General features: G+C 36.1%; 3 protein-coding genes across 3 annotated transcripts in view; 1 reads left to right on the plus strand and 2 right to left on the minus strand.

The window, feature by feature from the left end:
• The window catches only part of LOC107089567 (voltage-dependent anion-selective channel protein 2), a 10,953-nt gene extending 8,654 nt beyond the window's left edge, over positions 1-2,299 (minus strand). Inside the window, exon 1 of the mRNA XM_015382448.1 lies at positions 2,178-2,299. The gene's annotated coding sequence lies outside the window, so the exon portion shown is untranslated. The remainder of the gene's footprint in view (positions 1-2,177) is intronic.
• Positions 2,300-3,004: 705 nt separating this feature from the next.
• On the minus strand, positions 3,005-9,938 carry samd8 (sterile alpha motif domain containing 8). Its single transcript, XM_015381267.1, has 6 exons — positions 9,757-9,938; positions 7,896-8,471; positions 6,135-6,230; positions 5,432-5,549; positions 5,192-5,342; positions 3,005-4,267 (listed from the first exon to the last, which is right to left on the minus strand). The coding sequence occupies exons 2-6, from the start codon at positions 8,450-8,452 to the stop codon at positions 3,963-3,965; spliced, it is 1,227 nt and encodes a 408-aa protein (XP_015236753.1). The 5' UTR covers positions 8,453-8,471; positions 9,757-9,938; the 3' UTR covers positions 3,005-3,962.
• A 2,132-nt stretch (positions 9,939-12,070) lies between these two features.
• Positions 12,071-12,818, plus strand: dusp13 (dual specificity phosphatase 13). The gene is made up of 3 exons (XM_015381373.1): positions 12,071-12,205; positions 12,280-12,494; positions 12,586-12,818. Exons 1-3 carry the CDS (start codon positions 12,075-12,077, stop codon positions 12,816-12,818), a joined length of 579 nt encoding a protein of 192 aa, XP_015236859.1. The 5' UTR covers positions 12,071-12,074.
• Positions 12,819-16,362: the final 3,544 nt, after the last annotated feature.

The following is a 16,362-nucleotide window of genomic DNA, read 5'->3' on the forward strand; positions in this document are numbered from 1 at the left end:
CTCCAGAGTGTTGTTCAGCATGGGGGTGAGTAGAAAATGAAGGCTAATCATGTTTTGGGTGTACTATTCCTTTAAGCCTTTAAAGACATGACAGCTATCATCTGATCCCCTCTCAAATGTTCTGCCATCAGCTTGAGTATATGTCACTTGTGAATAGGGGTGTAAATAATAATCATTTTGTATCAATGCATCGATCAAACAGCCGATGATCCGATGCATTGATACGTCAGTAAGAGTATCAATTCATGTTTTTTTTTTCCCTGCGGTCGATTTTTATCCATTTGCTCATGGACTTAAGTCCGACTCCCGTACTACGGTGGAGGTAAACCTATTTTGCCCTCCTACCTCGCTTCCTTCAACCACTACCCTCTTTCCACTTGCGCACACGCTTCTTACCATTTTCTGCTAGTGCATTTTTGCACTGATTTTGTTGAGTATTGTTATTCTATAGTGAATATAGTACAAGCCTATTTTTGCTACTTAATCTGCTAATGAGCTTACACACTCATTGCAGTATTTTTTAAAGCAAGGCCTTTCAGAATCTTTAAAACAGAGACATTATTTTTCAGTGAGTGAGGTTTTCATAGGCCTAGGTGGAGTATAACTTTAATACTTCTGTTATTTGCTGTTTCTCGAATAAAATGCATAATGATATTACAGCTTTAATTGCTTTATTTCCAATTTGAAACTTTGTCTAGCCTTTAAGGTAAAAAAAAATTAAGCAATTAATAGAACCAAATCGTGATGTATTCTTGAGTATCGAAAATAATCGAATCGGGTCAGGAAATTGATACTGAATCAAATCGCCATGGAGGGTGTGTTTATAACCCTACTTGTGAACTAATTACTTATGGGCCTTTTGAGCAACTAGATGTTTGAATCCCTTAATATTTTTTCCACTTTTTCCCCATAAACTTCAAAACATGTTATTGGGAATTAATGAGTTAGAAGTAGTGAAGTGGAAAGAGAATTACATATGTAAATCAAACTACAGCCAGAGCTATATTGCATACACCATCTGGCTGTGAGTTTATGGCCATCACCCTGGTGGGCAGTGAACCTCTTCCTCAGTCTCAAGTCATTCGCAAACTGCAAACCAGACTTATTACAACCACCTTTAAACAATTGCCTCCTTCTTTATATCCTTCTGTTAAAGGTCATATTATTGGGGTGCATGACTACTAGTAGGGTGTGAGTGGCGGCCTAGTGGTTAGGGCAAAAAGGTTGGAATCCTGAGGTTCTGAGTTTGAGCCCCACTCCCACAGACTGCTGCTCTGGGTCTCTTAGCAAGACCCCATACTGCTCCCCAGGCACCCCACAATGGCAGCCCACTGCTCCCCAAGGGGATGGATTAGATGCAAATTATTAAATACTTATATATAGTAGATTCCCGCCACCTTGCTGTAGCAGCTCCTCCAAAGTCACCACAGACCTCTTATGAGCTAACAGCTATGTCCTGAGACATTCAAAGGGGATTAATAATCCACAGTATCCATTATATTTAACACAAGGCCCAGCACATACAATAAAACAAAACAAAAACACTTAAAATAATGTTAAAGTCTAGACAGAACAAAAAGGGATAAACCGACAATAATAGCATAGTTAACACAAAACTTTCATGAATGAAAATGAAAGTGACAGGAATACACAGATGGATGGTTATCAAGCTTTCCTTCAAAGACCAATTAGTTTGAATCAAACCAGACTTCCGGTTTAGCCTGGCATCGACTTACTAAGTCTGTCAGTCAAGGTTAACTGAAAGGTTGCAGCTCCGCAAGTGTATTGCCATAAAAAAGAAATCACACCTTGTAATAATGCTACCAACTGTGCTACTTCCTTGAACGAAACATATATAAAAAAAAATTTTTAAATCAGCCCCGACTTGACTAGGGGGAAATATTGCTACTTTGAAATGACGTTTGTGAAATATAAAGTTTAAATCCGATACGGATAGGTATATTCGGACTATTTTGATTTATTTTTCACCGTATATCAAGCTAACCTTCTCCCACGATGACCTGCAGTCGGGGTATGTCGTGCTAACTGTGTTATAAAGTAGTTTGGGAAGGTGAACCGGGGGGCCTTAACAGCCAAGGAATTAGATAATCAGTTCCCACGGTGCTTAAATGTAAGCGAAACATGGCAAAGAAACGCAAAGGGGGGAAACTACTTACCGAGAATTAGGGTTGTTCAATCCACCACAGTGAGATTAGCAAAGGTTGGAGGCAGCCGGTGTAGGACGATATGGAGGAGATACTGCATTGACACCCTGTTGACCTCAGTACCGCAGGACCCGGATCCTAGCTGTCTATTAATCGCCTGACGAAAATTAGACAGAGATGGAAACACCATTGACCTTTTTTGTTGCTCAATTAGAAATCTATTTTATGAATTCTCCAACGCAACATTTAAACGCTCTTATTTATATTTAGTACCACGATACGGCTAATTTCTATTTAAAGGACACAGGCAGCTTTAGGCTAGCTAAGTCACTATGGTAACCAATGTGCTAATGCTAGCCTCAAAGCTAATGGGAGGATTTAAAAATGCTTTTCTAATGTGCATATTCATAAAGTTTTATTCGTAATATTTTCTAACTATATTTTAATCCAAACGTAGAAAACCTTTATTTAAATGGCCGTGTTGAACGAATGAACCATGAATTTTGGTTCAAAATTGAAATTGTAATAAACATTTGCATTTTTGAAATATTAAGTTAATAATACTTTTATTGACAACAAAGAAAAGTTGATAGTAATGGGAAAACCTTAAAAAACTTCACATGCTATAGTTCTTTATCTGGGTATAAATATAACTGTACTGTAGAGGTCAGGGGTCAGTGATAAAATTGATTTATAAAGTAGGGTTATTTTGTAAAAGAGGATCTAAGCTTTAAACCTTTTTTCTGTCTATCTTATAGCATTTAAACATCTACAAACCTATAAAATGTACTTTTAAAGGCTATATAAAAAGATCCAGACAACAGTGTTTTTTTCAGTCCTTTAATGACAGCTCAAAAAAATGAGTTGCTGAACACATCAACCCTTTTTGCATGAAATAATACTTGAGTTGTTCAATAGATTATGTTTCTATTAGTATCTTTCAGTAATTGAAACATACAGCAGCACACATTAAAGTCTACGCTTCACACACTGTTTTTCAAACATATCGTTCAAAGCAAATGTAAACCTATCTACATGTTTTTACATTGGGGAAGTATAAAAATATCTATCGACAATCAAAAATAAATATACACATATACATTAAGATTTCTCTTAAGGGTCAGTTTGGTACAGATTAAAATCAGGAATATTGGAGAAAGGACAAAACTTGGTCATAGTCTCCTAATTCTTAGTATGTGGAAATGTATTGCACCTAAAATGACACAGATATAGGACAGTAAATATGGAAACATTTCTAGAGAAATTTCTCAATTGGTAAGAAGGAAACATTTTAAGACATATTTTAGGGAATTCAAGAGTTTCTTTTCCCCCAAAGTATTTGGCTGATTATTAAATTTTCTTCAAGGTTTTCCTTACTATGAAATTAGATTGTATTAATATCAAAATAAAGCATGATCTTAAGAAATACGGATGGCATTGATGAAATCTATGTCTGATGATTAATTACAAAAATTAATTAACTCAATTTCTATGGAAAATACTAAAATGCAATCCATGCTACATAAAATTACATCCTTTTTGAAAAAAAAAAAAAAAAATCAGTGTTTGTATCAGATGTTTTCAGTTAAACACTAAATTATGAGTTTGTAGTAGATTAAGTCTAATCTGCAAAAAGCTTTTGAAATGATGAAGCAGGTCAGAGAAATTGGCTCTAAAAGAAACAAAAAAAACGATTTGGCTCTGAGCATTACACCAGGTATCTTCATCAAGAATGCCGCGAGCCTCCTCAATTGGCAACTTCACAGGACAAGACGAAAAACAATATGCAGCAGTTTGTTATCCAATCAGGCGCTTCATCGCCGCAGGTTTAGGGAAGGGCCAGCAGTACTCATTGGGGACGGGACCGTTCACATTGCACTCAAAGAAGGAGAACATAGGAAACCAGATGCGGGCTCGCCGACTCTGCTGGTACGCCCGAGTATTGGCCAGAGTGTGGTAGTACAGGAAGAGTCTGGTAGTGATATAGAAGGCTATAAACACATCAATGGAGTAGTGTTCATGGGCAGCCAGGATGAAGAAGATCCCAAAGAGGTTGAGGACCCAAGACAAGGTGTGGATAAAATTCCAACTCCGTGGAGTGTCTGAGAGAACAAAAAAAAAAGAAATTTGTTTCAATACCACTCATACAAGCTTCAAGCTCTGACTGTAGTTTTAGTGTTGTCCTTTTGGAACGTTAACATGCTCCAGTTGTATGAACAAGCAGTTAAAGTGAACCATCTCACTCCTAAAATTTTGGGAGGCTTCATTTGAGTTAATATAAACATTGTTTTGTCAGACAGTACAATCATGGTAGAGAGAAAATCCATCTATCAATTTAAGTGCATATATTATCAGCTCTTGTATATATTATCAGGTCTTAATCAGCAAGGGATTTAAAATAAATCAAAGAGTGAAAACTAGTGAAAAACTAAATACAACACAGAACCCTCAAAGTTAAAGGGGAAGCACTTATTGCTTTGACTATATGTAATTTCACAGGAGATTTATCAGTTTAGAGAATTTATGCACAGCAGTAAAACAGTAAACTAATTTATTGATTCAATAAAAGTCCCTAACAATCATTTGGGTAGATTTTTTTAAATAGTTTAAATATCTGTAGCATTTTATTTTTTTTGCTCTTAGAAATTCTTTCTTCAAGTTTTCTTCAGCCATTATAATTTCAAGGCCTCTAATCCCACCAGCTGCATTAAAGCAGAGGTTCTGTTATAGTGCGGATACTTTTTGGCTCACACTTCGAGCCACCGTGAATTCTCAATGGCAACAGGAGAGTTTGAAAAAAAAATTCTGGTTTATTTTACAGAAAACAGGTCCATTCAGCAGGATAACGATCCAAAGAAAAAGCGGCAAATTTCTGCCTCCTGATTTTGCTAAAGCTATAAAGTGAATTCCCTTTTAATCCTTTTTCCATGTCTTTCCAATCGGGGCCAACATTCTTAAAGAGTGCTGTATATCAATTTATTTTATACGGAAAAATAAAAGCACATATATGAATATAAGCTACTCACACTCTGTAACAAAGAAGTTAAGCATTGTGAGAACCACAGTGTGGCCGCTGAACATGTAGTCTCCGCACGTATGTACCCCGGTGAGGGTCATCCCAAACCCGCTCCAGATGGCCACAGCTCGCTGCAGCTTGGCCCACATGTCGCCATACATCTACAACGACAGAACAAGATAAGCTACACCATACGGTGCCATCTCAGGAAGGACAAGAACGGGTGGAAAAAAAAAAGTACCACCTTTACCTTTCTAGTGCACTGCAGATGCTGCCCTGGAACGGACAGAGAGGTGACGAACATGGTGATGCATCGTAGCATGAAAACTGTCCCCATTAAGCTGCACATGCGTCGCAGAAGGATGGACCTGCAACTCATCACAAACAGGGAATTAGTGCCTGATATAATATCAGCCCCAGTCTATTTATAGAGCACTTTTCATGCAGCACACAGGCCAAACAAAAGACTTTAAATCTAAGAAAAACAGGAGCCAATATAAAGAGATAACTGAAAAAATTGGTTAATATAGGGAGCAAAAGAAAAAATGTACAGAAATAAACCATAAACAAAAGGTTATATTTTAATGTAATGAAGAGACTCAATTGTTAAATGTGATAGTAATATTATATCTGTTTGTCCACCTATATCATCTGCCTTTCCTAATCAAACTGCTTAAAAAATAAAAAAAAATACACAATACGACTTCTAAACAAATCCTCAAAACTACATTTAATTCAAACCACCAGGATGAAATTTGGAAAAACAATAAATAAGCAGAGCAAACAAATTATATTTCATATCAATATTGAGCCAAACTAAAAGTGCAAAAAAAAAAAAATCCAGTCTTAATTTAGGATTAAATCACATAATCTGATATGGTTTTATGGTGATAAAGTTTTAAGGAGCACTTGGTATAAATCCAACCATTTAACAGCCGACTTAGTGAAATTACCTGTGTTTGTGCAGCAGAAGAACCAGCAGCCAAATGTTACAGAGAATAACGCCACACGCCTCAGCCATAGCAAAAGCCCACGGTATCCTTGGCATGCTGCAGAAAAACATGAGAGCGATTTTTATCACAACAGACCAACATTTCCAAAATAACTGACATGACAGTCAGCCATCTCATCTCTCAGACTTCAGGATGCTTCTAAAGAAAGAAAAGCTTATGTTTCCTTTACAGGAACCACATGCGTATAAATATATAGCTTTAGATTTGATTGTTTTCATGGCTTTAAATGCTCCCTTGTCCGGATTCCACTGTTGATCCTGTTGTGCAGATAAGGCTTCCCTTATTTCCATAGATCTGCGAGCTAGCTGATAGTCTCGCTTCACCTCTGTGTGGGGAAAAAAAACAACTTGGAAGTTTTACCTTAACTTTAAGGACTGGAATGAAAAAGTTGGGTGCTTGCTCTTTCTATTAATACTTTCGTTGTTGCCTTTTTTAACTTCTGACTACATTGCAAATATAAATAGAAAGTAACCCAACTGCCACAAAGGTCAAGAGATGTTGCATCACCACATAATAAGGTATACTCATTAAGTTTCAAGTATCTGTGAAAGAATTCCAAGCTAAATATATTCTTCTGTTAAATCTTTTAAAGTGATTTTAATCCTTGGAATAAAGAGTAAATGTTGAAAGCAAAAAGAAACCACAGCTGAAGAAAGTTATAGGAAATTATGTTTAAAATTTACCACAACAAAAGATGGGGAAGAATCTAATGATGTCTCATATATAATAAAAAACATGAAACTTCCTATGGCCACCATGCAAAATATCGCATCAGATATTCACTGCAGATCACCCTGTATGAAGCATGTTCAGTTTAAAGCATCATGATGTGGGAAGGCTTCTCTTCAGCAAAGAGAACGGATGGAATTAAATAAAGGCCAATCATGGAGAAATTATCAAGAAAACCAGTTAGAAGCCTCAAAAGATGTCACGCCTTAAACATAAAGCCGGAACTCCAAGAAATAATTTTCATTAAAACATATTTCTGTGTTCCAATATCCTATCTGGAGTCCTGACCTCAGTATAATGATCTGCAGCAAGAACAGGCCAAAATCTCAATATTTCATTGCTCAAAGCAGCTGGAGTAATGACAAAGTGCCAAAAAAAAAGAGGGAATAAAGTTTATATGTGTTGACTGAGGTGAATAAAATTGCAATCTAAAAAAAAAAAAGCTTTTCAAATACTGTCAGGTAAGAGAATTGGGCAAAAAGTGAGCAGTAAATTTCAACAGAAAACCTTGAAATTTGTTCAGAAAGCCTGTCAAGATATTGGTCAAATCCACCACATAACAAGATCTGGATTTTTAAATAATAAAAAAATAAATGGGAGAATACTATCAAGTAGTATACAAAGGAACCTTGAAATAACTCCCCCAAATGGTTACTTTTATAATAATGATCATAAAGATGTGGGTCTTGTGACTAAGTCTACTTTATTTTCTGCTGAACAATAATTTCAGCCGGTTTCATTTCCCCAAATGTCTCCTGAAAGAGTTTCTAGACATCAGTTGTCCTCTGACACATTGAACGAGGTCACTAGAAACAAAACAAGACCCTTGATCATCTCTTTATGAAGCAAAGTTTTCTCATCAGGATTTTTAAAGAACAAATGAGTCTCATTTCATTGAGGTATTTTAGTTCTAATATCAGAAATATGTAAACATGTATCAGGAATCTGCTTTGTTTTCTTATAAGCACTGACCTGTCAAGGAAAATATCAGGCAGTGGAGGGTAGGTGCGCATGTCGGGGACCCTTTCGTGGACTATGACCATGACGAAGGAAGTGAACCCGAACACAAACACCACATAGACGGAGCTTAACACCGTCTTCCAGTATTCAGGATCCAGGCGCCTCATCTGCTGCTTGTATTTCCCGTTGGTGTACTGCTGGTACTCCTCCCCCACAGGAGCGGTGTTGGTGCTATCGCAGTCTCTGCTGGGGTCCCCATTGCACAGCCATTCCAAGTTACTCCCAGAACTGGACGGAGAGAGGCCATCGAAAGGGACGCCCAGCTCCTCCAGGACGTCAAGGTTCTGCTTCTGCAGCTTGCGGACAGACATCATCAGCCTCTTGATGTCGCCCAGCACCTTGAGCTCCAGAGGCGGTGAGCGGAGGTCGTATTCACTGAGAGCAAGCAGGCTGGTGCCGTCCAGTCGATGCTTGTTGCACAGCAGGTCAACATAGTCGCAGAAACCTTCTTCCTTTAGCCACCTGGCAACGTGTTTGGGGGTCCAATATCTGACACTGAGCTGGGTCATTTTCTTCTCACGCCAAAGGCTGAAACAAATTGGGTTTTGTTATGATAAAAAATGATAAAACATGCATATTTATATATATATTAGCTGAGATCTGACCTCACAAGTATGGAATAAAATTGCTGAGAAAAAAGGCATCGACTGGATTATTTACAGGTGAATGCTTAACCAGTTTCTTTGATAAGTGACCTACAGATTCTCATTTCTTTTCACCAGAAAGCTTAGAAGAACAATAGAGGTCCTTCTCAAATTAGCATATTGTGAAAAAGTTCATTAGTTTCCATAATGTAATGATAAAACTTGAACATTGATATATTTTAGATTCATTGCACACTAACTGAAATATTTCAGGTATTTTATTGTCTTAATACGGATGGCAATCTTACCCATGATTGGGGTTTTGAGTTATCTTTTAAAGGCCTCAGGAATCTTTTGCAGCTGTTTAGAGTTAATTTCTTGATTCAGATGATTAGGTGCATAGCTCGTTTAGAGACCTTTTTCATGATATTCTAATTTTGTGATAGGAATTTGGGGTTTTCATGAGCTGTATGTCAAAATCATCCATATTAAGACAATAAAAGACCTGAAATATTTCAGTTAGTTTGCAATGAATCTAAAACATATGAATGTTCAAGTTTTATTATTATGGAAAATAATTAACTTTATCACAATATGCTAATATTTTTAAAATGACCTGTATTCTGTCCCTTGATTGTAATAGTATGAAATAAATCCATGAGAAATATGATGCATGTCTCCATTTTTTTAATTATTTAAAAATAAAACAGACATTAAGCAATATTTCTATATTTCTCTTCATGACCTATATTACTTAGATGTTTACTCCATCTATAAACAAATAAAGGGAAAAAAAATCACTCAGATTTGAGCTGTAAACTCCCCTATTTCACCCATTAAACAACCAAAGGAATGTCTCCTAACTGACAACAAAATCTATAAATATCATTGATTAATAGGGAGGAAACCCACATATTTAGATGAGAGTTTTTATATGAAGAACAAGAGTGAAGCTTTATTTATTTGGAGAGCAGCTTAGTGACTGCTGTTCAATCATCCACCCACATAAGCTCAAATCACTGATAGGCACCATCTCTACTGCTCAGAGCGATACCTACAGCTAAAGCTAACCTGCAAGGTTAAATACAAGCACAGTTCTATCTGAGGAAGATGTTAAAACACACACAATGATCCCCATTTATCTCTCTACACCCAAAGGCAATCTGTCCTGTAGCTAAAGCTAGCTACCTAGCGCTAAACGGTAGCTCGCTCGGTACATGTTCGCTCACCGGGTTTGGGATCCACCTGAAGACACGGAGCTTATTTACTCAGCTAACTAACCAGCATCTCTCGAAAATTAACCTACACCCTGTTGACGGAGCCTGACGAGACGACACTAGCTTAGTGGAAATCATGTTGGCCAAGATTCGCGCTGACGAGCTAAATGATGACAAGCCAATGCGATAATGTGCCGAATATCTGCGCACTTAAAAAAAAGGAAAAAAATAAAATAAAATAAAACTGCTAAAGTTAATCTACACTGACACTTTGTGGTCACACTGGGTACTGCAGTATTTCTTTTTACACATTTACCAAAACCTACATTCCTTCATAATGGAGCTTAGCTTCATTTTAATTTGTTGATTTAAATATAGAATTCTGATGGATAGATTTAGTAAATATATAAAATAAAACCTTAGTTATTTTATTGTATTTTATTATATTTTATCATTACATAAAAAAAAATGTTAGAACTGTAAATCTGTAGGTCATATGTTTATATCACTGTTTATCACACTTATCAAACTCTTCTTAAAACCCACCTCTTTTCTTTGGCCTTTGACACCATGTAGAGCGTTGATTATATGGATATACATTATTTTATTTGCTTTTATTTATTTTTATTTATTTTATGTTTTTGTGCAGCAATTTTAAAACCTTGTGTTTATTGAAATCATACTATATAAATAAAGTGGATTTGATTGGATATATATATATATTATTTATTTATTATTATTTAATAATATTTATTATTATTTATTTATTTATTTTTATTTATTTATTTATTTATTTATTTTTTAACCATTTTTCAAGGCTGCACTTTTAAAAAGATGAAATTGTCCAGAGAGCTGTTTCAAAGGAAATTTCTTTTTGTTTTTTAACTTGTGTAAAACAAAATGACAAATAAAATCTGTCTAAGTCTAGATACTTTTAAGACGAACATTTGAAGCAAAGTTATATTTACTAATAATTAGTTTTAATCTTTACTTGTTTATGCTTAAACCATCCTTAGCGAGGGTTAAACTAGCTGGATATAAAATGTATTTAGATTTATTAACTTTTATTTTTCTTGCTCAGAACCATATATTTTCAGTAGAGTTGATGTGCAATGGCGAAATATTATACTGTATTATTTATTCAAAACTTGCTTTGTTATTGGTTTGGATTAATAGTGATCTTGGAACACCCAGTTTGAAGTTTCAACTATCTATCTATTTAAGTTAAGGAATTTTGAGATAGTTGCACATTTTCAGGTTTCCAAATGCAATATTCATGCACCAATTGCTCTGACCGCGAAAGTGACCCACAGCATGATAGTGCCACTATAATACTTAACAGTTAGGACAGGACGGACTTCTTTTGTTTAAAAGCCTAACTTTATTAAATCTAAACATTCATCTTGTCATAATGGACAGATACTGTACTGTAGTTTAAAACCTTTACCAAGAACATGTTTGGCTTCTACGTATGCAACAAAAGTTAGATGCATACTTTAAGGTGCCAATTTTGAAATAAGTAGCCAACAAATTTTTTTGTAAACAATGTAAAATTGGCTCCGCTGTCGACAAAACCCGTGTGTTCCAGCATTTTGCATTCTAGGATAGGCCTTGGGCTAGTTACTTTTAGACCTCCTGCAAATTTTTCCCTTTACTAAGAGGTAGAGTTGAATTTCAACAGACTTTTGTGTTCCAGATAAACAATAAACCAAACCATACCTCTATAACCAATTTCAAAACCGGTGATCTGTGATTTAAGAAATTTATCTCTACTAAATTTGATGTGAATATAGTCTAGAATCATGCATTTACCTTGTTGGTTAGATTTCTCCCAAATCGGGAAATTCTTTCATGAAAAAATAATGTGAGCAGAAACTATTTGACATGTTTTTTTACATGTTGGCTCCATCTTCATGGCTCTAGAAGTTTGACTATTGCGTTTAAACAGAAAAAGCATAGAAATATTTTAAAATATCTACAGATTTGATGACATTTATTTGTTTATCCATTTCCGGTTTTTTCTAGAAAGTTTTAAAAATGTTTTAAAAATATCCCAGTACATCTAGAAATATAATGTATTACTTGTATTGTTTCTCATTTATTTGGTTCTTTATAAAATGGAATAAAGAAAACCATTAATAACAGCGGTTTAGAGTACACATTCACAGAAAAGGCCAGAGATTTAATTTTAGAACAGACACCTGTCTCTGTCATTTCCAACATGGCTGCAGTAAAACTCCAACAGTTTAGAAAAACATTTGCTATCCTTAAGGAATCTAGAGAATAAATGATCCTAAATTTGTTGGACTTTTGTTTTGTATTTGTTCAACATGCAGGAAAAAGGCAATGCAGTTTCTTGTGTCACCGCCTCTTTAAAAGAGCTGCAGAGGGTTTTGTATGGAGGTAAACGATTTGGGAATCATGTGGATGAAGTCTGGCCAAATCTCTTCATTGGGGACATGTAAGTTTTAACTTTAACATTTGTTTCTCCTCAAGCCTGTTTCAAAATACTGTGACTGCTTGCTCTCTCCTCAGGTCTGTTGCCAACGACCGCTACAGTTTGTGGAAGCTGGGAATTACTCATGTTGTGAACGCAGCTCATGGGAGGATGCACTGTCAGGGGAGCCATGACTTTTATGGATCCACAGTGGAATATTATGGAGTCCCCGCTGATGACTCACCAAATTTTGACCTTTCTCGCTACTTCTTTCCAACTGCTGAGTATATTCATAACTCACTCAATACAAATGGTAGTAAATACTTGTAGAATTGATCAATTTTCATGCTTTATTTAAGAAAAAAGCAATACTCTCCACTTGAATCTGTTTTCTACCTTTGTAGCTCGTGTTTTGGTGCACTGTGCAGTTGGAGTGAGCAGGTCAGCATCACTTGTCCTGGCCTACCTCATGATTTACCATTCCTACAGCCTGCTGGAAGCCATCAATAAGGTCAAAGAGAGCAGGTGGATTTTCCCAAACAGAGGTTTCCTAAGGCAGCTGTGTGCTTTGGAACTGAAACTACAAAAAAGCTCCTGTTTGGCCTGCAAGAACGTCAGCTTTGCTCAAAATGAGTGATATCATTTGCCCCTGCCAGACTTACTGTTTTTTGTTTGTTTTGTTATTTTCAGATAAAATTTTATTTAAAATACTTAGAAATACTCATTGCATGTCGCTAGCTGTCTAAAGGAGCTATACGGCTACCCACAATCCTTTGCATGACACAGCCCACCGCACAGAGTTAAAAATACCTTAGGGCCAGGATAGAATTTCTTTTTTTTTTTGAGAATAAGGTCATAATATTACGTGAATGAAGTCATAAAATTACGAGAATAAAGTTGTAGTATTATGAAAATAAAGTCATAACATTACGAGAATAAACTTGTAGTATTATAAAAATAGAGATGAAAAATAACAAGAATGAATTTATCAGCTTTGAGCTCTGACCAGCACCACCAAACAGCAACCTGAGTCCATTTTGACAAACTGCTCAATTTGATGCTGATGTGCTAAAAGATTTCCTTATTTGTCAAACTGATGCCAAAGTATAACTTCACATGATGCTCGACATTCCGCATATTAGGGAATGAAATGCTTCTTGTAAGAGTTGTCATAAAATACAACTTTATTCTCGTAATATTAGGACTTTAGTCTTGTATTGTTACGACTCTATAACCAAAATTTTATGACTATTCTAGTTGTGACTTTATTTTCATAATTTTATGACTTTATTCTCGAAATAAAAGTAACTAAAATCTGTAGCCTGGCCCTAATAATCTGTTGTAATGTCCTCACCTTCAAATATTTTTGGTTTTGTGTTCGAGAGTTTAATCTTTTCTCTACAGTTGTGTAACTTTTGATTTTTGTGGTTCTTTTTTCGAAAGCCTGTAGTTCCAGTTTGACCCACATCATTCCTGTGTGTGTGTTCAGTGCGTAATGACATCCATAAGGCGAAAGGCTGTCTGAATTCACTACAGCAGTCCTTTCCTACCCTGGATGGTGATCTTACTGTTGACCACTGTTGTAGAAAGGTAAAGGGATAAGAGCTAGAAACAGGAGCCAAGAACTACAAATTGAGGTATTTGGATCGAGCCTTAGGATACCTTTTCCCTGAAAAGCCATTAATNTCACTTGTCCTGGCCTACCTCATGATTTACCATTCCTACAGCCTGCTGGAAGCCATCAATAAGGTCAAAGAGAGCAGGTGGATTTTCCCAAACAGTGGTTTCCTAAGGCAGCTGTGTGCTTTGGAACTGAAACTACTGGCCTGCAAGAACATCAGCTTTGCTCAGAATGAGTGATATCATTTGCACCTGCAAGCAGAGGGAGACTCAGAGTCAACCTGGAGCAGAAGCAAACTAAGTGGCTGTAGGATACCTCCCAGCCAGCAGGGAGCGCCCAAGAGTTCATGAATTCTCACACAGATGTTAGGTACTTTTTGTGTGTGGCATATTTACTGTTTTTTGTTTTTGTCTTTTTTTTTTTTTTTAGAATTTAAGTGTTGATATTTTCAGATTAGATTTTATATAAAAAAAACTAGAAATAATCATCACATTAAATAAAATCTACTTCTGCCAAGCAGAAGGTTTAGGCTTGATTTGAATACCTCAAATTGGTAAGGACATGCAAAAAAGGCTTCTGCAGTCGCTATAAAAATGCTATCCAAAATGTGCTTGCAGTAAGAAAAGAGGTACGAACAGAAAGCAGAATGCATCCTAATACCAATGCATTTAGCATAGCGACCCCCTGATGTCCCAAGCTGTCTATAGGAGCTATACGGTTACCCACAATCCTTTGCATGACACAGCCCACCTCACAGAGTTAAAAATACATTATTTTGTGTCATGTACTCTGAGTGAAACGGCAAGGTATTAGGTCCAGGATAGAAGTTTTTTTTCTAATATTACGTGAATAAAGTCATAAAATTACGAGAATAAAGTTGTAGTATTATGAAAATGAAATTAATGACATTACGAGAATAAAGTTGTAATATTATGAAAATAAAGTTGGAAAAATAACGAGAATGAAATCATCAGCTTTGAGCTCTGACCAGCATATGATGGCCGACCAGCATCACCAAACAACAACCTGAGTCCATTTTGACAAACTGCCCATTTTGATGCTGATGTGCTAAAAGAGTACAAGTATAACTTCACATGATGCTCGACATTCCACATTTCAGGGAATAAAATGCTTCTTGTAAGAGTTGTCATGAAATACAACTTTATTCTCGTAATATTAGGACTTTAGTCTTGTATTGTTACGACTTTATAGCCAAAATTGTATGACTATTCTTGTTGTGACTTTATTCTCATAATATTATGACTTTATACTCGAAATAAAAAAATAAAATAAAATCTGTAGCCTGGCCCTAATAATATGTTTTAGTGTCCTCACCTTCAAATATTTTTGGTTTTGTGTTCGAGAGTTTAATCTTTTCTCTACAGTTGTGTAACTTTTGATTTTTGTGGGGGGTTTTTTGAAAAAAGCTGTAGTTCCAGTTTGACCAGCATAATTCCTGTGTGTGTTCACTGGGTAATGACATCCACAAGGCTGAAGGCTGTCTGAATTCACTACACCAGTCCAAGGTTCCTTTCCTACCCTGGATGGTGATCTTACTGTTGACCACTGTTGTAGAAAGGTAAAGGGATAAGAGCTAGAAACAGGAGCCAAGAGCTACAAATAGAGGTATTTAGACCGAGCCTTAGGATACCTTTTCCCTGAAAAGCCATTAATAAATGTTAATTATTCCACTTACAATATTAACATTCAACTCTTCAAGATAAGNTTCCACTTACAATATTAACATTCAACTCTTCAAGATAAGAGCTGTATATTTGATCAACTTTAACAGTTGCTATTTGCTTTCTAATGCATTTTTCATGTGTTGGCTGCTGTTTGATTCAAATACCTTAATACATTCCAGCTCATGTGATGATAGATAATGCTTCTCAAAACCAAACTACAACCTTCCAGAAAGCAACTACAAAAAAGTTACACAAATATAGCAAACAGCTTCAACACATGCTGCAACACATGAAGACGCATAGATTTGCATGTGTGTCACAGAAAATGTCAGAAAAAGAATGTATTTTTGCCAAACTATCCCTATGATAAATTAACTATCAACAGGCAGTATCCTGCGTCCTGTTCCCACCTCCTTCCTCACTGTCAGCTCTTTCGAATATCATTTATCCTAGTGACCGCTGACGCATTTCCGCTTTGGCCTTAGTGCCCTAACTGGTTAGAGCTACTTAATAGCAGGCAGTGAGAGGATAAGTTCAGCTTCAAGATTGTCAGTTTATCACAACCCTTTGTTCAAACCAGCCATAAAATAGCTACTGAGGTTTCATTCTCCCTCTTCCCAAAGGCTTGGATATATACTGTAGGCTACAAAGAAGAAATGACCATCAGTCAACATCAATACAATACGAACCGATGCTTCATAGTTTTTAATTTTTGCTCTTTGAAATAATACGAATTAGATGGTGGTCAAAAAAGTCCTACCGCTGCATGAGCAACTGTGTAAATAATGGTCCAGTGTGATTGTATCCCTAGTTGGAAACCTAATATTCTGTCTTAATTGTGTAAGTCAATTGGAGAGCTTTTTGGTGATAAAATA

This window comes from Cyprinodon variegatus, unplaced genomic scaffold, assembly GCF_000732505.1.
Source record: "Cyprinodon variegatus isolate N-32 unplaced genomic scaffold, C_variegatus-1.0 Scaffold12, whole genome shotgun sequence".
Classification (NCBI taxonomy): Eukaryota; Metazoa; Chordata; class Actinopteri; order Cyprinodontiformes; family Cyprinodontidae; genus Cyprinodon; species Cyprinodon variegatus.

Excerpts from the sequence above, each read along its gene's own strand:
- dusp13 (XM_015381373.1), top strand. The coding sequence starts at position 12,075 with ATGCAGGAAAAAGGCAATGCAGTTTCTTGTGTCACCGCCTCTTTAAAA. Across the intron at positions 12,206-12,279 it reads AATCTCTTCATTGGGGACAT|GTCTGTTGCCAACGACCGCT; the intron begins GTAAGTTTTAAC and ends CTCTCTCCTCAG. Across the intron at positions 12,495-12,585 it reads TAACTCACTCAATACAAATG|CTCGTGTTTTGGTGCACTGT; the intron begins GTAGTAAATACT and ends CTACCTTTGTAG.
- samd8 (XM_015381267.1), bottom strand. The coding sequence starts at position 8,452 with ATGACCCAGCTCAGTGTCAGATATTGGACCCCCAAACACGTTGCCAGG. Across the intron at positions 6,231-7,895 it reads CCTGATATTTTCCTTGACAG|CATGCCAAGGATACCGTGGG; the intron begins GTCAGTGCTTAT and ends GTTTTTCTGCAG. Across the intron at positions 4,268-5,191 it reads TAACTTCTTTGTTACAGAGT|ACACTCCACGGAGTTGGAAT; the intron begins GTGAGTAGCTTA and ends TTGTTCTCTCAG.